The following is a 23,476-nucleotide window of genomic DNA, read 5'->3' on the forward strand; positions in this document are numbered from 1 at the left end:
TAGATACAAATATGAGACCGCGGTCAAATGAATTATTTGTGAAATTATTATTTTCTTCCCAGGAGTCACCATTATTGTTGTAACATCTCTGAAATCAGAGACGGAAGAGGAAGCGAGACATCCCACTATTTGTTACAGTCTATGCATCCCACTCTCTCGTTTTTTTCTGTTTCAATGGAAGTCTATGGGCTTGTTCGACATTGCAGCCGCATTTGCTGGATTCATTGAAACATAGGTGAAATGAAAACCACCATAACCAGAAGAGAGCGCTATTTTTCAACAAACACAAACCTCACTGACAGCGGTTGTAACCAGTGATGGAAATAAAGTTTACATACTTAGGTTGGAGTCATTTAAACGCGTTTTTCAACCACTCCACAGATTTCTTGTTAATAAACTATAGTTTTGGCAAGTCGGTTAGGACATCTACTTGGTGCATGACAGACGCCATTTTTCCAACAATTGTTTACAGACAGATTATTTCACTTATAATTCACAATATCACAATTCCAGTGGGTCAGAAATGTACATACACTAAGTTGACTGTCTTTAAACAGCTTGGAAAATTCCAGAAAATAATGTCATGGCTTTAGAAGATTCTGATAGGCTAATTGACATAATTTGAGTCAATTGGAGGTGTACCTGTGGATGTATTTCAAGGCTTACCTTCAAACTCAGTGCCTCTTTGCTTGACATCATGGGAAAATCAAAAGAAATCAGCCAAAAATTGTTGACCTCCACAAGTCTGGTTCATCCTTGGGAGCAATTTCCAAATGCCTGAAGGTACCACGTTCACCTGTACAAACAATAGTACGCACGTGTAAACACCATGGGACCACGCAGCCGTCATACCGCCCAGGAAGGAGATGCGGTCTGTCTCCTAGAGATGAATGTACTTTGGTATGAAAAGTACAAATCAATTCCAGAACAGCAGCAAAGGACCTTGTGAAGATTCTGGAGGAAACTGGTACAAAAGTGTCTATATCCACAGTAAAACGAGTCCTATATCGACATAAGCTGAAAGGCGCACAGCAAGGAAGAAGCCACTGCTCCAAAACCGCCGGTTTGCAACTGCACATGGGGACAAAGATCGTACTTTTTTGAGAAATCTCCTCTGGTCTGATGAAACAAAAATAGAACTGTTTGGCCATAATGACCATCGTTATGTTTGGAGAAAAAAGGGGGAGGCTTGCAAGCCGAAGAACACCATCCAAACCGTGAAGCACAGCATCATGTTGCGGGGGTGCTTTGTTGCAGGAGGGACTGGTGCACTTCACAAAATAGATGGCATCATGAGGATGGAAATTATGTGGATACATTAAAGCAACATCTCAAGACATCAGTCAGGAAGTTAAAGCTTGGTTGCAAATTAGTGTTCCAAATGGGCAATGACCCCAAGCATACTTCCAAAGTTGTGGCAAAATGGCTCAAAGTCACGGTATTGGAGTGGCCATCACAAAGCCCTGACCTCAATCCCATCAAATGTGTGGGCAGAACTGTGGGCGAGCAAGGAGGCCCACAAACCTGACTCGGTTACACCTGCTCTGTTAGGAGGAATGGGCCAAAATTCACCCAACTTATTGTGGGAAGCTTGTGGAAGGCTTCCTGAAACGTTTGACCCAAGTTAAACAATTTAAAGGAAATGCTATCAAATACTAATTGAGTGCATGTAAACTTCTTACCCACTGGGAATGTGATGAAAGAAATAAAATATGAAATAAATCATTCTCTCTACTATTATTCTGACATTTCACATTCTTAAAATAAAGTGGTGATCCTAACTGACCTAAAACAGGGAATTTTTACTGGGACTAAATGTCAGGAATTGTGAAGAACTAAGTTTAAATGTATTTGGCTAAGGTGTATGTAAACTTCTGATATACAGTGTATATATATATATACATATATATATACTGTATATCATTGGTTTTAACTGATGGGATTCAATAAGAACCCTCATCATGCAAAAACTGTTTAGCTTAGAATCTTTGCTAGTTTGATATAATAGTATGAAATAATACCTTGCGGGAGAAAAACAAATGCTTCTTTTTCTTTTCAGGAGAAAACGTTTTTAGTGAATATGACAATGGAATATGAATATAAATACATCAGTCTTGTCATGGAAACAATAACATAATTATCCCAGTTTATAACGGCAAAAAAAAGTAATAGTAATAGTTATGATTATGCAATGAAATTATTATTTGGCTGTGGGTTTCTGTAGTCCAGTTCCCTAAAACTACAGTTATGGCGACTCTGAGCGACCAATAGGAGCACAACATGTAGGCTTGCATGGGACTCTGCTTCACACATAACAGGGAGGGGTGAGTGGAATAGCCGAAAGAAAGTTTTAGTACCCCTTCATCGGACTCAACATGAACTACGGAGGAACTGGGACCATTGTAAAATTATTTACAAATGCCTAGTCACAAACCGTGTCATATTTCTGCTGGCGTTAGTGTGTTTAGGTCTACTGAGCGGTACGTTTTCTCCATATGGTTTTCTCTGGCTTTCATACTTTCCCTGGCGCATGTAATCGGCAATAAATGACCGTTACTTTCTGTTTTTGATATCTAACGGCTCTGGATTTGCTCATGGGAATCAATAATTATTGTATTTTTTTTTACAATGTCTGATTTTTTAAATATACTGTAGGTTTGTTTTTGTGGGCAGGTGTAGGAGACTTGTCAATTTCATTTCAAGTTGTGATAGAGTCATTTTTTGAAAAATGTTCTGAAATGACTAAGGTGTAATTTACAATGTTGCCAAATTCTGGTTACCCAATTTTAGTGCAACATTTCTCTACTTTTGATGAGTTGATAGCAATGACTGTATGGGGTTGATACTTGTTACTGCTGTCAGTGCTTCTTCTTGCTTCCTGCTTTGCAACTCCCTATGCAGAGAAGTTCATCTGAAAGAAGTTTAATAAGATTCACAAACACCATCACAGAACATAGAATTATTATGAGCACAACATATCATGAAACATATCATATCAACATATCTTATTATAGGCTATGTTGACAAACATGAGATACTTTTACATGCTACATTTAACATCCCTTATACATCCATCTATTCTAATCTAAACTGATATATTATATTCTTCATTGATAATAGATAACTCGTGTTATGGAACAGCAAGTGAGCGATGAAGAAGAACCTCAACCTGTCGTCCTTAGAGCAGAGAACCGGAGGAGGAGAAGAAAGATGAAAGCCTTCACCTCCACCTTCTCCGTGGCCGTGGATCAGATAGCCGTCGAGTTCGTCCTCCCCACCACCACTAAGAGTAGCCGCAGCCCGGACACCTTGCTCCTGGAGGTGGCTGGGAACTGGACGGTGGAGCAGGTGAAAGCCCAGGTGTGGCTGAGGGTAGTAGCCACCAACCTGTGCCCCGAGTTCTACCAGAAGTACTCCCCTGACCACTGCATCCTGCTCTACCAGAAGAAGGGCAACTGGTGTGAGATCTACGATAAGCACCAGGTGTTTCAGACCCTGGACTGCGTCCGCTACTGGAAAGGTAGAAGCTTTTATAAATCTGTCTTTTATATCCTTTAATTATTTGTATATTGTATATTTTATTCTGAGGTGTGTTGAGATGTTTTAATAAAGTTGTGTTTGAATCTAAAGCTCTGAAGAAAGATGTGGGGAAGATCCACCTGGCGTGCCGGCCTCAGCCCTCCGAGGAGTCCACACAGTACCAGAGGTACCTCAACTACCTGATTGGCTACGACGTCACCGACGTCAGCAACGTGCACGATGACGAGCTGGAGTTCACCCGGAGGAAGCTCCTCACACCCCGCAAGATCGAGCTGTCCGACCGGGACCCCAAACTATACTCAATGGACCCTTGGATCACATCCAAGCCCCTCCCGGAGTACCTGCTCACCAAGGTATGTAACCCCTAACCTGGCTGCCCCAGGGGTGTAGCTCTGCGGGGCGACCCTCTGCTTCTTGCCAGCTCCCAGGCTGTTCTGTGTTGGGTGATGTAGCTGGTTACTGGGACAGCAAAATATTGCCAATTTCCGTTGTCTCTGTATCAATAAAGATTGAATAATATTTTATTCTAGGTGACCAACAGCCACATCCTGCTGGTCATTCACAGGAACAAGGCCAGCCAGACCATCAAGGTGTCCATCGACGACACGCCCGTCCAGGTGCTCCAGACCTTCTTTACGAAGATCTCCAATAAGAGGGCTCTGCTGGGAGTTCCTGAGGATGTTTGTGAGGCAGACTACGTCCTGAGAGTGTGTGGCAGGGAAGAGTATATCTATGGGAACCACCCGGTCAGGGACTTCCACTGGGTCCGACAGTGTCTGAAGAACGGAGAGGAGATCCATCTGGTTCTGGAGTCGGCTCCTAATCCGGGTCAAGACCTAGTCCAGAGAGAGGACTGGGCACAGGTGGATGACTGTACTGGAGTGGCAGGTAAGCTAGCATCAACATTCCCATAGTAATCTTATCAGGATGTTTATGTGCTTTTCAAGTAAACAATTTGTGCCACAATAACCAATATTATAGCACATGATTTTACTGTGGGAAGTGTTTCTTTGATGATTAAGATGATCCATATTCCTCTGTTCCAACAGGCACCCATGAGCAGCTGACGATCGACGAGAAAGACCATGAGCGGGTCTTCACCATCTCTCTGTGGGACTGTCACAGGAAGTTCAGGGTTAAAGTCCTGGGCATAGACATCCCGGCTTTGCCGAGGAACCCTGAGCTGATCGTGTATGTGGAGGCCAGTATCTTCCATGGCCAGCAGCTCCTGGCTCAGGAGAGGACCTCCTCCAAGGCTTTCACTGAGGAGGTGCTGTGGAACGCCTGGCTGGAGTTCAATATACGCATCAGAGACCTGCCCAAGGGGGCTCGCCTCAGCCTACAGGTAAACTGGTCAGCTGTATAAGGTGTATTGGTTTAGTCTGGCAGCCGTATCTATATTTGCTTTAGCCAACATCTTTGTTGTGGGATTTTTTTGTAGAATACCAGTCTATTATTTGGAGAATATAACATGAATCACAACTTAATTCAATTCATTACAATTGAACTCTATTCTCTTTTCTCCTCTCCCCAGGTGTCCTGTGGGAAGGCCCAGACCCAGATCTCTAAGGGCACCTCCTCCTACCAGGACAACGGAGGATCCCCAGGTGAAGGTGGCAGCGGCAGCCATGATGGTAGCAAGACTAAGAGTCGTCTGCTGTACTACGTCAACCTGCTGCTGGTGGACCACCGCTCGCTGCTGCGCCAGGGAGAGTTCATCCTCCACATGTGGAAGATGCCTGAGAAGACCGAGGACAACAGCAGCGTCAATGCAGACAAGCTGACCTCAGCCACCAACCCAGACAAGGCCTCCTCCATGGCCGTAGCCATCCTGCTGGACAAGTACTGCTACCCAGTGGCCCTGCCCAAGATCAGGGAGGGCAAGGCTGCTGGAGGGGATGGGAGGGAGGCCGAGGGAGGGGAGAGGGGTCAAAGGGAGATGCCTAACCACCTGAGGAAGCAGTTTGAGGTAATTGTTGAGACCGATCCACTGCACCCTCTCAGCCAAGAAGACAAAGAGCTGCTGTGGCACTTCAGAGAGGAGTGTATGCATCACCCCAGGTAAGACTGACTGGCATGGTCATCTAATACTATATTACTGAATAACTTTGAGTAATCTGAGTTTATAACACAGAAGCACTTGTTTCATTCCAATTCCATCTTTCTTAATATGTTTTCTGTACGAGTATCACAGAGATCTTTCGGTGAATATGATTCAGTGCAATTTTTGGGAGTTTTATTGAGATGTCTCCCCCCAGGGCATACCCCAAGCTGCTGGGCTCTGTGCTGTGGGGTAGACAGGAGGCTGTCCTGGCCACTCATAGGCTGCTGGAGAGGAGCTCTGTGTGGGACCGTAGTGTGCTGGATGTGGGCCTGGCCATGCAGCTGTTAGACTGCCACTACTCTGATGCTCACGTCCGCTCCATGGCCGTACGCAAGCTGGAGACCCTGGGGGACGACGACGTCCTGAGGTACCTACTGCAGCTGGTCCAGGTGAGTTAGTCGGACTTGTTGGAACCAAAATTTGGCTGAGAAATGTCTGATGCGTTTCAGTCTTGGTTCTGTCAAGAGGAACCAAGTTTCGTTACCCAGCCCTAGTCATGCAAGTTGGCATTTATTGTCATGACTCTTATCCCGGAGGCAGAACAGAGTGATTTCACTTTAGATAGGCCCGCTGCAAAGTTAAAAGCTATATTGAAAAAATTCATAGAAGCAAACATTTGCTTTTTTGATCTTAATTTAAGGTTAGGTTTACGCATTATGGTTAGCAGTTTGGTTAAGGTTAGGTTGAAAATCTGATGCTATGACTTTGTGGCTGTGCTAGCGAGTGACCACTCTGCAGAGCTGCCTCCGGGACAAGATTCATGACGAGAATGACTAAATCGCCCTAGTCATATGTGGTTGGTCTACCTGTCTCTGAGTGTAGAAGCAAACATAAAAACAAAGTAGTTGTTTAATACATTGACCAGGAAAAAACACAATGACAACCTTTACAGACAAGACTACCTAGTATTTTCCCAGAAGGGAGCACCTGTAGGTAGTTTTGCATGTGCCATTCATCACTGTACAGTCAAATAACTGTCTCTATTGTCAACAATGATGCCTTGGTTAAACATGCAAAACAGTATGAGTATGAACAAATCCCCAAACTGGAAGATACTTTATAATGTCGCATTACAGTTTATTGAAACATTTAGCTTGCATTTATGATGTGTTTATGTTGAGAAAAACGCATATGTGTTTTTCAGGCTGTGAAGTTTGAGCCGTACCATGACAGTGCCCTGGCCAGGTTCCTGCTGAAGAGAGCTCTCAGGAGTAAGAGGATAGGTCATTTCCTTTTCTGGTTCCTGAGGAGTGAGATCGCCCAGTCCATACACTACCAGCAGAGGTACGCTGTGCTGCAGGAAGCCTACCTCCGAGGCTGTGGAGAGGACATGCTGCAGGACTTCAGACGCCAGGTGGGTGATCGTATAGCCGTGACCCCGGCCGAGAGTACGGTGTGATGTGTGATCGGACACAGTAGGAGTGGGCGAGGAGAGTTCCTCCACCGTATAATGTGACTGTAAGGTTTTGACGTCGTAGCCAGTCAGGTAATCGAGGTACCTCTGGTACTGTGTGGACTCCTCGGAGGGCTGAGGCCGGCACGTCAGGTGGATCTTCCCAACATCTTTCTTCAGAGCTTTACCTTAAAACATCTCAACACTTCTCACAATGAAATATACCGTATACAAATAATTCAAGGATATAAAAGACTGATTTTTAAAAAGACTAGGTCGCTAAAGTGTCAGATAACGAGGACCTGAATCAAGAATAATCCGATTCATTATCATCAACAGGTGGAGATGACAGAAGCCCTGCAGAAAGTCACCAGGGAGATCAAGGCCATGTCTGCTGAGAAATATGATGTTTCTGCACAAGGTGAGCCTGCCGCCTCAGGTCAACGTACCTCGTATAAGAGATCAAGATAAATTCCTATATAAATGAACATGTAATGAGTCCCGGTGTTACGTTCAGTTGTGTTCCAGCTGCGTCAGAAGCTGGAGAACCTGCAGACGTCTGGGCTGCCAGAGAGCTTCAGAGTGCCCTATGACCCGGGTCTACGGGCTGGTGCTCTGGTGGTGAGTGGAATAATACCTATCCAACTCTATTCTACCCCCCTCTTATTTTCCTCCACGTCTCTTCTCGCTTGTCTCCATCCCTTTCCTCACCATCATTTCCTGCATCCTCCACTAATTGTATTCTTACTCCTCCCTTCTCTCCTGCGTTTGACTCTAAACATGGGTCCCTCTCTTCAGATAGAGCAGTGTAAGGTGATGGCCTCTAAGAAGAGACCGCTGTGGCTACAGTTTAAGAGGGCTGACCCCACCACCCTGTCCAGTGACACCATCGGGGTGATCTTTAAGGACGGGGATGACCTCAGGCAGGACATGCTCATTCTACAGGTGTGTGGGCTTGCTTTCTCAAGGGGTTAGGCAAAACTGTCCACCAAATGTTCCATGACAAGGAAGTGCTCCTCTTTTTAGATTCTGCTGATCATGGAGTCCATATGGGAAGAAGAGTCTTTGGACTTGTCCTTATTGCCCTACGGTTGTATCTCTACTGGGAATAAAATAGGTATGTCAACTGACTTTACACTGTCATGACACATTAATAATAATATATTATAACATATAACATATACTGTAGAAATAATTATATACAGTGCCTTGCGAAAGTATTCGGCTCCCTTGAACTTTGCGACCTTTTGCCACATTTCAGGCTTCAAACATAAAGATATAAAACTGTATTTTTTTGTGAAGAATCAACAACAAGTGGGACACAATCATGAAGTGGAACGACATTTATTGGATATTTCAAACTTTTTTAACAAATCAAAAACTGAAAAATTGGGCGTGCAACATTATTCAGCCCCTTTACTTTCAGTGCAGCAAACTCTCTCCAGAAGTTCGGTGAGGATCTCTGAATGATCCAATGTTGACCTAAATGACTAATGATGATAAATACATTCCACCTGTGTGTAATCAAGTCTCCGTATAAATGCACCTGCACTGTGATAGTCTCAGAGGTCCGTTAAAAGCGCAGAGAGCATCATGAAGAACAAGGAACACACCAGGCAGGTCCGAGATACTGTTGTGAAGAAGTTTAAAGCCGGATTTGGATACAAAAAGATTTCCCAAGCTTTAAACATCCCAAGGAGCACTGTGCAAGTGATAATATTGAAATGGAAGGAGTGTCAGACCACTGCAAATCTACCAAGACCTGGCCGTCCATCTAAACTTTCAGCTCATACAAGGAGAAGACTGATCAGAGATGCAGCCAAGAGGCCCATGATCACTCTGGGTGAACTGCAGAGATCTACAGCTGAGGTGGGACGCTCTGTCCATAGGACAACAATCAGTCGTATATTGCACAAATCTTGCCTTTATGGAAGAGTGGCAAGAAGAAAGCCATTTCTTAAAGATATCCATAAAAAGTGTCGTTTAAAGTTTGCCACAAGCCACCTGGGAGACACACCAAACATGTGGAAGAAGGTGCTCTGGTCAGATGAAACCAAAATTGAACTTTTTGGCAACAATGCAAAACGTTATGTTTGGCGTAAAAGCAACACAGCGCATCACCCTGAACACACCATCCCCACTGTCAAACATGGTGGTGGCAGCATCATGGTTTGGGCCTGCTTTTCTTCAGCAGGGACAGGGAAGATGGTTAAAATTGATGGGAAGATGGATGGAGCCAAATACAGGACCATTCTGGAAGAAAACCTGATGGAGTCTGCAAAAGACCTGAGACTGGGACGGAGATTTGTCTTCCAACAAGACAATGATCCAAAACATAAAGCAAAATCTACAATGGAATGGTTAAAAAATAAACATATCCAGGTGTTAAGAATGGCCAAGTCAAAGTCCAGACCTGAATCTAATCGAGAATCTGTGGAAAGAACTGAAAACTGCTGTTCACAAATGCTCTCCATCCAACCTCACTGAGCTCGAGCTGTTTTGCAAGGAGGAATGGGAAAGAATTTCAGTCTCTCGATGTGCAAAACTGATAGAGACATACCCCAAGCCACTTACAGCTGTAATCGCAGCAAAAGGTGGCGCTACAAAGTATTAACTTAAGGGGGCTGAATAATTTTGCACGCCCAATTTTTCAGTTTTTGATTTGTTAAAAAAGTTTGAAATATCCAATAAATGTCGTTCCACTTCATGATTGTGTCCCACTTGTTGTTGATTCTTCACAAAAAATACAGTTTTATATCTTTGTTTGAAGCCTGAAATGTGGCAAAAGGTCGCAAAGTTCAAGGGGGCCGAATACTTTCGCAAGGCACTGTGTGTATATATATATATATATATGTGTGTACAATTTCTTATAAAATAAGCATCTCTCTCGCTCTCTCTCTAGGGATGATTGAGATAGTGAAAGATGCCACCACTATTGCCAACATCCAGCAGAGCGTTGTGGGAAGCACAGGAGCATTCAAGGACGAGATCCTCAACCAATGGCTGCGGGACAGGTGTGTGAGCGAGGAAAAGGTAGCTAGCTAGATTAACTCCCACGGTGCTGCAGCGTCTCAGCTGTAGAGGATGTAACTGCGGCGCAAAGGGGGAAGGAAACACACCTGCTACATTTCCTGTTTTTTTTTATTTTTTATTTTTACCCAGGGCTTTGTCTGCAGCACTATTCATGTATACTCAGACTGTGTAGGCTGAAGCACCTCCACATTTTCAGCTCTGCTATGTCTATTTTTGAATCGGCCGTTTAGAAATAGCCCAATGCAGCAGTCTCCATAGCTTTAGGGTGAAGGTATACCACAGAAGCTACCACAGAGCTAGCAGATGAATAGAGGAAGATGAAACACGGTTTGAGTCACTGTGTTTGCTCAAATGTTGTCTGTGGAAATAATCGAGCAGAGCTGGTTGCATGAAATTGCAGCTCACAAATTATCTTCATTTCCTCCACTCTGTCTCTATCACTTCCCTTCTCTCTCTCTCTCTCTCTCTCTCTCTCTCTCTCTCTCTCTCTCTCTCTCTCTCTCTCTCTCTCTCTCTCTCTCTCTCCTTCACTCGCCATCATTGTCTCTCCCTCTCTTTTGCTGTCTTTCTCTGTCTCTCCCCGTGTGTGTGTGTGTGTGTGTGTCTCCTCCCTGTAGTTCCAGCAGGCGGTGGAGAGGTTTGTGTTCTCCTGTGGAGGGTACTGTGTGGCCACCTATGTGCTGGGGGTAGGAGACAGACACAACGACAACATCATGATCACTGAATCTGGTAACAGAGCTCATCCTCATCTCCCTATAGCACAAACATGATTCAGTACTTGGCTTTAAGTGGCTGCAAAAACATTAGGAATACATTCCACAATATTCTATATATGTGGGTGAACCCATAGAAAGTGTTTTTTTGTTCATCTGAATGTAGTCATTTGTTTCTGATGTATTGGATGGTTAACATACTTTTTTCTCCCATTGACATGTCTGCCCTCAGGTAACCTGTTCCACATAGACTTTGGCCACATACTGGGGAACTATAAGAGTTTCCTGGGTATCAGTAAGGAGAGGGTTCCCTTCGTCCTCACCCCTGACTTCCTCTATGTCATGGGCACATCAGGGAAGAAGAGCAGCCCACACTTCCAGAGGTTCCAGGTACTCAGACTAACTTGTTGTCTAACTAGTAAAACTACAGACACACACACACTTAACTAAAGTATTTATCTCATCTAGAGTACTAACACATACCAACCCCCCTCTCTCCCAGGATGTGTGTGTGCGGGCCTACCTGGCTCTGAGGCATCACACCAACCTCCTTGTCATCCTGTTCTCCATGATGCTGATGACAGGCATGCCTCAGCTCACCAGCAAAGAAGACATCGAGTACATCCGCGAAGCGCTGACTGTGGGCCGGCCGGAGGAGGAGGCACAGCGCCACCTGCTGGACCAGATAGAGATCTGCAGGGACAAGGGCTGGACCGTGCAGTTCAACTGGTTCCTACACCTGGTGCTGGGCATCAAGCAGGGGGTGGATAAACGCTCGGCTTAACAGGCTCCCCTTGTGGTGTCAATTGCTTAGTGGGCTGGCAACACCAGTGTGATGGGTTCGAATCCCACAAGGGCCACATATGTGATAACTCTAAACCACTTTAGGTACAATTAATTACTATGTTGATTAGACTCCAAAATAAGGAGAGGGAGATATAGTCAAAGACCAAAGTCTGGTTCTAAAAGTTTGTCAACCCTTCTCAATTATGTAAGCAGCTGTTCCAATACATTACTCATTGACTGTACCATGGACTGTATACAGTACCAGTCTTATTTTTGCACTTTCAAGATCAAAACCTGATCTCACCATATATTTATGAGTTATACATAAATGTTGACTCCTGTTCGCTTCCTAGTGCACTGAATCCGATTGTATCATCTGTTAATATAACATCAGACTTGCATGACTGATGGTGGCAATACCAAAATAAACCTGATCGTAGAGAAATATAGTTATATATGACCTCCCGTCGCTAGAGGGCGACATGCAGATTTTAAACTGAGTGATTTACCAACACCATCAGAGGAAGAGGTATCTAGGAAACCAAAGGAAGCTTTTCCACACAAAGGTGAGTTCACGTAAACAATCAGAATTTCGGTGTTTTATCCTGGATGTAGTCAGTATAGTTTTACCATAAAGTGACCTTTCACTCATCAAGATAAAAGAGCTTGAGGATCAGGCGCGCAGTATCGAAGTAGACTAGCTAGCTACTTCAATTCATATGAAATGTGTGCAGCGTCACATTGAAGCCAGTGAATCCCAGCTAACCCAATTGTGTCTGTGTGTCCTGGACAAGTAGCCTCTTTCCATCTCTCAGGTCTTTGGTATGGGGATGCGGTTGCAGCCTCGGTGTCTGCAGCTGGACTCCGTACTGCAGACAGTGAGTGTCCTGGAGGCAGTGATCCGGAGGAGCTTTGGTCCTGATGGAGGACAGGTGCTGTTCACACGGGACACGGGGCAAACTCTGCTGACACGCCACGGAACACGCATCCTCACAGCCCTGCGGGTGGAACACCCGCTGGCCAGGTAACACAAGTTAGAGTATGTGAGTGGAGTTAAGCGTTCGGATATCTCGCTCGTTGCTCATGGAGCGATGCCTGCGCACAGCTCCAGCGCTCCACGTCCATTCAAACCGCCCACAATTAAACCAGCACCAACATATTTTGTTGACTACCTGGACCTACTATGTGGTTGTGGAGTATTGAAACCAAACCATGTGATTTGAATAAAAAGTACTTTAATAAACATGAAAAGGTGAATGTAAGACGTGCTCATAATTTCAAATTGGCTACATGTCATATTAAACAGCATATAAACACTCTAAATATGCCAGGAGCCAGACAGGGAACCTAAGAAGGAAGGAAAATGGATTATTTAGGCTTTATTAAAATTATTTCAAGGCTATACCCTACAAAGAAATATATTGTGAACACACTAGGCTGGTAGGGAGTCGGGGACATTAAGCACTCAGCATTTTAACAAAGGTTTGTTGTATTAAATCGTTATAGTCTATAAATTGTGCATATAAGCTGCGACTTAAATGAATGCCTTATTAGGCTCAGTCTAGAGTTCCTTGGAATTCATTTTTAGAAACACCAGTTTGGCCAGAGACTGGTTTCAGGCTCATGTGATGGTGCCTGGAGAGACGACCAGTGTCTTCAGGCTCATGTGATGGTGCCTGGAGAGCAGGTCAGCAGTGGAGAATATCCTCTCCAAGTTTGCAGAGCCACTGAGGATGCTAAACAACCTTTTGGCCACTCTTGCCAGGCTGGGCAGGGATGCAGAGTTCTTTTCTTCTTCTGTAGGTAGGCCTAAAGGTTTTTAGTCAAAACAACCCATTCAAAAACGTAAAGCGCCTTGAAGGTTGGAATATGAAAATCAATTATGGCCCATTGTATAGATAATCTAACAAAAATGAAGGAACATTTTAAGAGATCTGATTTGTTATGTATAAATACTTTGCTACATTGAAACTTAATTAGCTACTTTCTTTTAGCATGTGCACTTAGTTAAATACACCATCATGCTTTAGGGTTATGTGTCTTTTCAGATTCCACAATGATTCTTTAGTTACATCACTTCACTCCCTCTCTTGCTCTTGGTCCTCATCTTTGTAAGACACCTTGATTTAGCACCTGTGTGTTTTGTCAGTTTCTTTCTGAAAATATTTAGCGAACCCCGTGACAGTAGTTAAAGTAAGGGGCTGTAGCGGCACACAAGTAGACTACAAATGCATGCTGGGCCAGGCATGACCTGAGCTCGTGAAGTGATTGTACACTGGAGCGCTATTGGCTGTCTACACTGTATTCCTGATCAATTTGATGTTATTTTAATGGACAAAAAAATGTGCTTTTCTTTCAAAAACCAAGGACATTTCTAAGTGACCCCAAACTTTTGAATGGTAGTGTACATACATATATAGACACACACATTTTCACGCTTACAGTACTTTGTGAAATCTCAATCTCTATGTGTGTGTGTGTGTGTGTGTGTGTGTGTGTGTGTGTGTGTGTGTGTGTGTGTGTGTGTGTGTGTGTGTGTGTGTGTGTGTGTGTGTGTGTGTGTGTGTGTGTGTGTAGGATGGTGGTGGAGTGTGTGAGGAGACACAGCTCGGTGACAGGAGATGGCTCCAAGACCTTCGTCCTGCTGCTCGCCTCATTGCTACGGGAGATACAGAAACACACCCGAAAAGCCCGCCAGGAAGGCGCAGGCGCCAAGCGTTTGGCTGAAGCTCTGTTGGCCTTCGGATTGGACGAGCTCAGTGATGTCATCACTGTTGCAGTGGCTCCACATGGCTCCTCCCTTTCTGACCCACACACCCCAGGACAAACAGACACACACACTCTGTGCCGCCTACTCAGTGCTTTCCTTCACACCCGGATCAGCCCTACTCATGCTGAAATCATCAGCCAACTGACCTGTGAGCTGCTCTCGCATTGGAGCTGCCATGGCGACTTCATTAACGAACACTTCCCTGCTCTGCACACAGCAGTATCAGGCTTCCCTATTGGCTGTTCCCGTCTGCTGGAGGGCCAGGTCATACATGCAGATTTCTCTACACCCCTCCCACTCCGCGACCATGGACCAATCAGGGCCCTAGCGGTGACGGAACCCCTAGAACCCAGCCTGCTGATTGGTGGAACTGTGCTAGAGCTGGGTGGGGCTAATAGAGAGATAGAAAGTGTGTGTGTGAGATTAGGGAGGAGGTTAGACAGTGTGTGTGTCATTCTACAGCATCTAGGAGTGTCTCTGCTCCTCTCATCAGTCAGACAGTCGGAGGCCTTCCTGGCTGCAGTGGGGAGGTATGGGGTGTGTGTGTTAGAGTGTGTGTGTGAAGACGACCTCACCTTGTTCTCTGTGCTCAGTGGAGCCCAACCTGTCTCAGACTGGGCTGTGATTGGACAGGAACACGTTGCTACGATTACCTTCTGCCGGCCGCTGGTGCTGGGATCTCACAGGTATGGTAACAGGATAGTTACACACACACACACACACACACACACACACACACACACACACACACACACACACACACACACACACACACACACACACACACACACACACACACACACACACACACACACACACACACACACACTATTCTAATTATGTGATTTTCTCTCTCCCAGGTTCGTCAATGTGGGGTTTCCTAAGGCAGAGGACAGGGGCAGACCCCACAGTCTGGTTGTGTGTGGACTGACCGAGGGCCAGACGGAACAGAGTGTGTGTGCAGTACGAGATGCTCTACACATGCTGCATACTACCTGGGGCCCCAAACACAGGACTAGAGCTACAGAGAGAACGACACCCACAGACGTGATGGAGCCTTGTTGTGTCATTTCCGTGGGCGGGACTTTTGAGTTCCTGTTACACCACACACTTCTACAGCGCAAACACGGGCACACACACTCTGTCACACACAGGCACACACACACTCCGTCACACACAGACACGCACACTCTGTCACACACAGACACGCACACTCTGTCACACACAGACACGCACACTCTGTCACACACAGACACGCACACTCTGTCACACACAGACACGCACACTCTGTCACACATAGACACACACACTCTGTCACACACAGACATGCAAACACTCCATCACACACAGACACACACACTCAGTCAAACGCAGACACACACACTCTGTCACACTTGGACAACCCTGCCGTCTCGGGGATGCTAGCAGAGGCCCTACTGAGTGTGCCCAGACAGATCTACTCCCACAATCCTCGGCACTACCTGGAGGCTCACGCACACACTCTCAGTTGCATGCGTAACCATGGTAACTCTACGGACCCGCCGGAAATTAGTGCTGTTCTGGCAGCGGATGGTTCTAATATGGTCCAGGCTGACACTGGGTCAGGGTCTATGTCTGGGTCAGGATCTGGGTCAGGGGTAAAGGAGGTGACAGTTTGGTCAAGTTCTGGCTCTAGTTCAGGTGTGGAGTCAGTGTCCTGTAAGTATCAACTGATCCTGGCTGTTCTACAGTGTCTCAGGAGTCTACTGTCTGTGGACACTGTACTACACACTAATACCTCACACACACTCTCACACGCCTGTCAGAGAGAAGAGGAGGAGGGTGACTGAGAACTCATACTTGAATTCCTTTGTGTTTTTGTTTTATTGTTCATCCAAATGTTTCATATTCACTTCTTGAAAAAGCCATCTATTTGTTTGGTATGAATTTGTATGGTAGTAAATCTGATTTTTATTTGATGAAAAAGGAGTGTGGTTGTGTTACATTGTTACAGGACAGATCGTTTCCTTCATCGCCTCTCCTCTGCTCCATTGTAGAGAAAACACTCTGCCCTGTTTGTATCAATTACAAATGGAATATCCTTGTGTTGTGATGCCCAAAAAATCTAGTATTATGCTATACTGTCAATATGCATGACGAAATATATAATGTACTGATGTTAATTTTGAGATGGGTAAAATCACAATAGTTTCTAAACATTCTGTACTGTCTGGGGAAACGATGCTCCCAGTGAGATGGAGTGGTGACTGATCTGCTCACTGTTCTATTTCTATGATTCTGCGTGCGCAATCTCTAGATGGGTGGTTGTCATGGATACCTGGGTCACATGCGTGGGTTTCCTGAAGCCAGCAGCAAAATGATGCTAGCTAGCGTTTTTTACTGCCATTTTCATTCGGGTTTCATCAAAAGGCGGTAGCTAAATTAGCAAGCTATAGCTAGCTACAGATGAACAGAAATCGAGGATGGGTGTAACGTCAACAACATTTGTAACAAAAGGCTGTGTCTGTGGAATTATTCAAGTGAGCTGTCAACCGGTGCAAGCCTGAGCTGGAATATTATTTTTAGTAATTTTATTTGCCCGACTCTTAATAAAACCGATTAGAAATGAGTATTGAAATCCCAGACGGACTGACGGAGCTGCTGCAAAGCTTTACAGTGGCAGTGTTGAGGAATCAGCCAGGAGACCTTCTGGACTTTGCCTTGCAGTATTTCATCCAACTGAAGGAGAATCGGAGAGGATCCGCCTTTGACAATGCCCGAGATTCAGCTAACGGTCGACCTGGTGGTAATGTTAGCAGTGGAAGATCGGTCAATTTTGCCGAGGAGGCAATGCAAAATGATTCGGAAGAAGAAGAAGATGATGATGAGGAGGAATTCGTAGGTAGCTAACCTCACCGTTCTGCTAGAAAAGTCAGTACTGCCTGTGTGATGCTGCTAACCTTGATAGGTAGCTAACGACGTTACGGTGGCAGCCACTGAGAAAGTCAATCTCGCTAACGTTTTGCTACTACTATACTATAGTTACAGTAGTCAGCCCAGCTGACGTTAGCTACTGACCGTTTTACCATGAATCCCTCGTGGACAGAGGGAAGTGACAACTTTCGCGATAATTGTACTTGTGGGTAAACAGATGCCAGGGCGAGAAAAAGCAATTGAACTCACAATCACGTCTTGAAGGGAAATGGCTATCTAGCTACCATGCCAAAACCTTGAGTAACCCCTATTGTTTACTTTGGCCAGTGCGGAGTGGAAATATCTTTCTGAAAGTGTCCGTTGCTATCCTGACCTGTGTGAGCATCAGTAGCGCCAGCTAGCTAGATTCATTCCATGTTCGCTTGCTAACGTTAGCTGAAAACAATCAACGGTGATTTTAGATCAGAATGCTCTATCTGTTAAGCCAGAACCTTGTTACATCAATACATCTCATCTTCATGTAACTTTGTTTCATTAGCTCCGGTGATCAACAGATTCTTGAGAAGATCTTCAGGTAAGCAGGTTTTATATTCTAGCTATGTCATCTCATAATAGTGTAGTTAAAGAACTCTGGTTAGGTTGTCCCTTGTATTTTGCATCCACAAAAGTACTCACTTTTCCGGTGTTTTCTACAGACAGTGACAGGAAATGAAATCTGAAGTGTGTGTTTGATGGGCGTAATAATATCCTCTCTGTGGCTGGGACTATTGATCCAGTCCGAGCAGCAATTGCTGCTGTCATCACTATACTATCACATATGTCAATAGTACTGTAAGCAGGATCACACACGTGTCTGTCTGCTCGCCAGAGGGTTTTCAATGCACACAGTACTCAAGTACCAGGAGCAGCATGTACACCTATAGACATTACAGGCGTAAACAATGCTGGGTGAAATGGATTACATTGCAGACTATGTGACCTCCTGGGTTTGGTGTGGCTGGAATCACTCTTGGTATCCTGAGTGAAATCTGAAGGAGGCACTCAAGTGTAATGTGATGACTCTTGTTCCTCTCCACAGTGTGTGCTGAAGCATTCAACCCTGATGATGAGGAGGAGGAGGAGGACAAAGAGCCCAGGGTAAGATCACTTAACCTTCATCACTATCGGGTTGACCTTTAACCTCAAGTTAGCTAATGACGTGATGCCGCTGGACCACTGCAAACCATTGTTGGTCAAAACTGGTTTAGGTCGAACGTTTGTGTGTTTATCAGGAACAAAAGAACGTTTCAGCATAAGAAGTCAGATGCTGAGTGAAACAGGGTGGGAAGGAGATTAGATGACTGTCTGCACTCTGTACATGAACCTGATACAGTAGCTATAATAATCCATGCTAATTATGGCTCTGCTCTGCTCTCTAAAAGATCACCCATCCTAAAACCGACGAGCAGAGGCACAGACTACAGGAGGCCTGCAAAGATATTCTGCTGTTCAAAAACCTAGACCCGGTAAAGTGAATTGGGGTGGAAAGACTATAGGTTGAACAAATGCGTTGAGGAAAAGTCAACAAATGTTGTATATGGATGCTGCTGTGGGCCGTGTCACTGGAATATCTCTGTTTGTGTTAACAGGAGCAGATGTCCCAGGTACTGGATGCAATGTTTGAGATGCCAGTGGAGGCTGGCGAACACATTATAGACCAGGATGACGATGGGGATAACTTCTATGTTATCGAAAGGTAGGACTTCAGATTCATCAAGACATTGATTGTAAGCAGACTAGACAACTCTTTTTGAGACCAGGGCCCATATCCACAAAGCGCCTCAGAGTAGAAGGGCTGTTCTAGGATCAGTTTTGTATTTTAGATCATAATGAATAGAATTAGATGGACAGATCCTAGATCAGCACTCCTACTCTGAGACGCTGCTCCCGGGTCTAAGGCACTGCATCTCAGTGCTAGAGGCTTCACTACAGACACCCTGGTTCGAATCCAGGCAGTAGCCACAACCAGCCGTGATTGGGAGTCCCATAGGGCGGCTCACTTTGGCCCATCGTCGTCCTAGTTAAATAAAGGTTACAAAAAATACTAGCGACATGGGTCTGAAATCGCATCCTATTTCCTGTATTTATGCACTACTATTGGCCAGAGTTGGGTGCGATAGAAGATTTCCCCATATAATAAATACTTATGCAATTAATGAATGGATCATTATGATGCTGCCTTCTTTCCCAGAGGGACCTTTGACATCCTGATGAAATCAGACAAGGTGGAGCGTGTGGTGGGTTCCTATGACAACCAGGGCAGTTTTGGCGAACTGGCCCTGATGTACAACACCCCCAGGGCTGCCACCATCATCGCCACCTCTGCGGGAGCCCTCTGGTGCATGGTAGGTTGAAGGCTTTTGGGTGAACCAGCGGATTGTACTGTAGCTGATACGGTTGAGAGGATGTGTAGGTAGGCTGTTACGTACTGTAGGTTTGAATGGTAGGTTATGCCCCCCCCCCCCCGGTAGATTGTGGAGTGAATTACAGAAGGGGTGCCTAAAGCAAAACATGCCAACAGGCCTTAGTTGTCTGAAGGCATCAGCCTACTCACTTGAAATCAGAATCTTAACCGTTACGGGAACAAAATGGTAAAACTGACTTGAGTGTTGAAGCAACTTGGCTACTGGGGTTACCATGTAGTGTGGTGGTTGGTTAAAATGATCTGAGGCCTGTGATGTTGTATGTACTCCAGGACCGACTGATGTTCAGGAGGATCATAGTTAAGAACAACCACAAGAAGAGGAAGATGTACGAGGCTTTCATCGAGTCTCTGCCCCTGCTCACATCTTTACAGGTAACAACTGTGATCTCTGTAGGTTGTTATCAATAAACCCTCTCAGTAAGGTGCAGAATGTTCAATTTGCTGGCTGGGGGGGGGGCAAGGAGACCTCCCAGCGCCGCTAAAACCATTGACAACTGCGTGCCATTTTCAAGGGATTGTCAAATGAATGACCATTATTTGATTGAAGAACAAGTCAGAACTAATAATTTGGGATTATTCCATGCAAAACGGAAACGTCTCGGAGAGTGATTCTGACTGAGTGACACTCTTGATAATCAAATCAAATTGTATTTGTCACATGCGACGAATACAACCGGTGTAGACTCTGACGTGGTTACTTACAGGCCCTTAATAATGCATCACTAGCACAGTCCTAACACTTAGCATTCTATAGTACATACAATGCATAATGATATACACCTATAACTACAGCACAAGCGTGTTTATCGCCATCTAGTAGAGCATTGTAGCAGCTACCACTCCTGTTCTCTCTTGTCCCGACAGGTCTCTGAGAGGATGTGTGTGGTGGATGTTCTATCCTCCAAGACCTACAGTGATGGAGAACAGATTATCGCTCAGGTAATTCTCTTTCTCATGATCCCTGTATTTGGAGAAAGTCCATGTAAAATGTAAGAGGTGAAACTAACTGCTGCTGTTCCTCCAGAGGGCCACTGCTAACTGCTTCTACATAGTAGAGTCTGGTCAAGTGCGAATAACCATGAATATGAGCAAGGTAAGGCTTACTCTATGCTTCTGGAACTGTTGATACGTATTCCTGCACATTTTTATTTAGCTTTTATTGAACCTTTATTTAACTAGGCAAGTCGGTTAAGAACAAATTCTTATTTTCAATGGCGGCCTAGGAAATGTGGGTTGACTGTCTTGCTCAGGGGCAGAGGCTTTTAACTTGTCGGCTCGGGGATTCGATCTTGCAACCTTTCGGTTACTAGTCCAACGCTCGAACCACTAGGCTTACCCTGCCGTCCCCGCACATGTAAATATGTCTGGAGTTAGTGTTACCCGGTTAAAATGAAAGCACCGTTACCGAGTATGTCAATAGTACCGTTTGTCCTATGGGAACCACTGTATGTCTTGCATTGTCTGTCTGTCTGTTACCCCCAGTTGAAAAAGGAGGAGGGAGAAGGGGTGGAAGAGGAGGTGGAGATTGCCATGTGCACCAGGGGTCAGTACTTTGGAGAGCTGGCTCTGGTCACCAACAAGCCCCGGGCTGCTTCAGCGTACGCTGTGGGAAACGTCAAGTGTCTAGGTAAGTAGATAATGACTGCAATCAGCTGGAGGGGCACTGCACTCCAGGAAGGATCTCAATACTCATGCTCTCTAGTCTAGAAGATATCCAATAGCCTTGCTACGTTTAGCCTCATCCGATGTGGTTGTCCTTGTATTTTTGTCTATGTGTGTTTGTGTGTTCTAGTGATGGACGTGCAGGCGTTTGAGCGTCTGCTGGGCCCCTGCATGGACATCATGAAGAGGAACATCGTCGACTACGACGAGCAGCTGGCCGCGCTGTTCGGACGAAACGCCGACATTCACGACAACGACGCGGCGTGATAGAACACACTCGGCATAGACAGCTGAGACCTGATGTTTTTGTAACAAGGGACTCCGAGACTCTCCTGAGGGGCCAAATACCCCTGGTACTGATCTGCGTTATTATCAGTCTGCTTTAACACACATTACCCACTGTGTTTATATTACAGTATTAGCAATCAGACCATTTTTAGATAGAGGTTTGTTCATACTGCAAACTCAGACTTCATATGAGATGAATCCCATTTGTGTATTTTTGGTATTTTCTATGAAACACGAACATAGTGGTGTTTGTTAATGACCTTCAGATTCATTCCTGGCCTTATATCCAAATGGTACATATGAAGACCCACTTCTATCAGGTTTGTCTAATAGATGAACCACGTTACGGCTTTTGATTCAAAATGAAACGTCGGGGTCATCTATTGTCCGGCATTTAACCTTCCCTCACAGAAAAAAACACTTTGAAGAGACGTGGCTATTTTTGTTGTTGTTGCCTATAAATGTTACCACCAGGCATGTGAATTCATAATGGAATAAGATGACACTTGTTGTTTCTTATCTCCCAGATGTATTGGCGACTTTTTAGAGTAACATTTTAGTCTGGACAATTTATGTCATATGAAAACAACAGTGTTTCCCGAACAGAAAAAAGCAACATAGAGCTGGTAGTGGTATATTTCAGTGTGCCTTTTATTTGCAGTTCTCAACTTTATTTAAAAATGCATATTGTACTTGAAGTTTGTAATAGTGTTATAGTCCTGAGTTAAGCATTTATGATCTAGTTGAAGAGCATTAGTAGCATATCATTTGTTAAACTGAGGTGTATTGTTTCTGTTAAATCCAATGGGACATTGACACAACTTGGTGCTCAGTAGCTAAAAGGCAGTATTTCCTGACAAATCCATAAGTTGGTCTACACAGAACCAATTCATTAATGGACTGTGTTGCTTACTTCATTTGTTTTTGTACTAGTTATTATCTTATAAGCTGTTGATAAGTTGTCAGAGGATGTTTCTTTGACATGGTGTCTTTTCCCATGTGATTTCTGATGTGTCAGTGGGTGTTTGGGAGATCAATATTTCCAACTGGTAAAACAGACAGGTTGTCTTCATAAGGGAAATACCAGATAGGGAAATTCTCTTAGTATTTTGCATATTGCTGCTAGACCTACGTTTGGTACATAGTTTCTTTGGTACAGTCTGCTAAAAAAAAGAAAACAATTTGTCTTTGTCATTCACGCCCTGCTCTCCTTAATAGCTTAGTACCGTATTTGCCTTGTTGAACCAGAGATTTCATAAGTGTCATTATTTTAACCTGCCAATACTCTGTCAGATAATGTTCATCCTTCAATGCAAGTAAATCTCTGAACCAGTTTTATCAGTCAACTGAAAGGGTTTATCTTGCCTACCTCTGCACATAATTACCTACGCCAACAACAGGTGTCTGCCATTCCGTGTGTCATGGTGTTAATGTCAGTGTTCTGTGTGTAAAAACAATTTGTTTTTAATTTAATATTTTTTTAAGGGTCCACTCCGGCACTTGCTTTGCAGTTTCCCATTTTTCTTGTAATGTTACAATACACCTAATTTCCTGAGTATTTTCAGCATCTTAACTGTTATTTGAATTTCCATTGCAATAAACTTATGTTTTGTATAAATAATTGACCATTTGCATATTTTACTGTTGTGTATATTACACATGTAAACGCAAACAGCAAATGCATTCATGTTTACAAACCTTTTATCAAAGACAGTCCGTGCCTTTATTTTTTTGACTGTCTTTGTCTGTCAGTCCCTGAAATTATAGTCAAAACTGTAACCAAACCTCATACAGTATAAAAAACTACAAT

The 23,476-nt window shown here is 44.5% G+C and overlaps 3 protein-coding genes across 5 annotated transcripts; all 3 read left to right on the forward strand.

Annotated features, from left to right (window-relative positions):
- The first annotated feature begins 2,306 nt into the window (after positions 1 to 2,306).
- Positions 2,307 to 11,576, forward strand: LOC123994645 (phosphatidylinositol 4,5-bisphosphate 3-kinase catalytic subunit gamma isoform-like). Of its 3 annotated transcripts, none has more exons than XM_046297492.1 (16): positions 2,307 to 2,480; positions 3,121 to 3,520; positions 3,631 to 3,893; positions 4,071 to 4,428; positions 4,590 to 4,885; positions 5,075 to 5,601; positions 5,799 to 6,033; positions 6,789 to 6,998; positions 7,377 to 7,458; positions 7,555 to 7,658; positions 7,836 to 7,982; positions 8,064 to 8,154; positions 9,940 to 10,070; positions 10,688 to 10,799; positions 11,016 to 11,173; positions 11,286 to 11,576. In XM_046297492.1, the coding sequence occupies exons 2-16, from the start codon at positions 3,133 to 3,135 to the stop codon at positions 11,565 to 11,567; spliced, it is 3,384 nt and encodes a 1,127-aa protein (XP_046153448.1). In that variant the 5' UTR covers positions 2,307 to 2,480; positions 3,121 to 3,132; the 3' UTR covers positions 11,568 to 11,576. The 3 variants fall into 3 exon arrangements, with proteins under 3 accessions (XP_046153448.1, XP_046153447.1, XP_046153450.1); XM_046297491.1 differs by having other exon boundaries at positions 3,183 to 3,520; XM_046297494.1 differs by lacking the exon at positions 11,286 to 11,576 and having other exon boundaries at positions 3,183 to 3,520; positions 9,940 to 10,051; positions 11,016 to 11,157.
- An 817-nt stretch (positions 11,577 to 12,393) lies between these two features.
- bbs10 (Bardet-Biedl syndrome 10) lies at positions 12,394 to 16,699 on the forward strand. Its single transcript, XM_046299155.1, has 5 exons — positions 12,394 to 12,593; positions 14,147 to 15,025; positions 15,200 to 15,591; positions 15,765 to 15,939; positions 16,636 to 16,699. Exons 1-5 carry the CDS (start codon positions 12,394 to 12,396, stop codon positions 16,697 to 16,699), a joined length of 1,710 nt encoding a protein of 569 aa, XP_046155111.1.
- Positions 16,560 to 23,289, forward strand: LOC123994646 (cAMP-dependent protein kinase type II-beta regulatory subunit-like). Its single transcript, XM_046297495.1, has 11 exons — positions 16,560 to 17,220; positions 17,791 to 17,826; positions 18,331 to 18,389; positions 18,674 to 18,757; positions 18,881 to 18,987; positions 19,483 to 19,636; positions 19,987 to 20,088; positions 20,581 to 20,655; positions 20,741 to 20,809; positions 21,199 to 21,343; positions 21,509 to 23,289. The coding sequence occupies exons 1-11, from the start codon at positions 16,944 to 16,946 to the stop codon at positions 21,643 to 21,645; spliced, it is 1,245 nt and encodes a 414-aa protein (XP_046153451.1). The 5' UTR covers positions 16,560 to 16,943; the 3' UTR covers positions 21,646 to 23,289.
- Positions 23,290 to 23,476: the final 187 nt, after the last annotated feature.

This window comes from Oncorhynchus gorbuscha, linkage group LG14, assembly GCF_021184085.1.
Source record: "Oncorhynchus gorbuscha isolate QuinsamMale2020 ecotype Even-year linkage group LG14, OgorEven_v1.0, whole genome shotgun sequence".
NCBI classification, from domain to species: domain Eukaryota; kingdom Metazoa; phylum Chordata; class Actinopteri; order Salmoniformes; family Salmonidae; genus Oncorhynchus; species Oncorhynchus gorbuscha.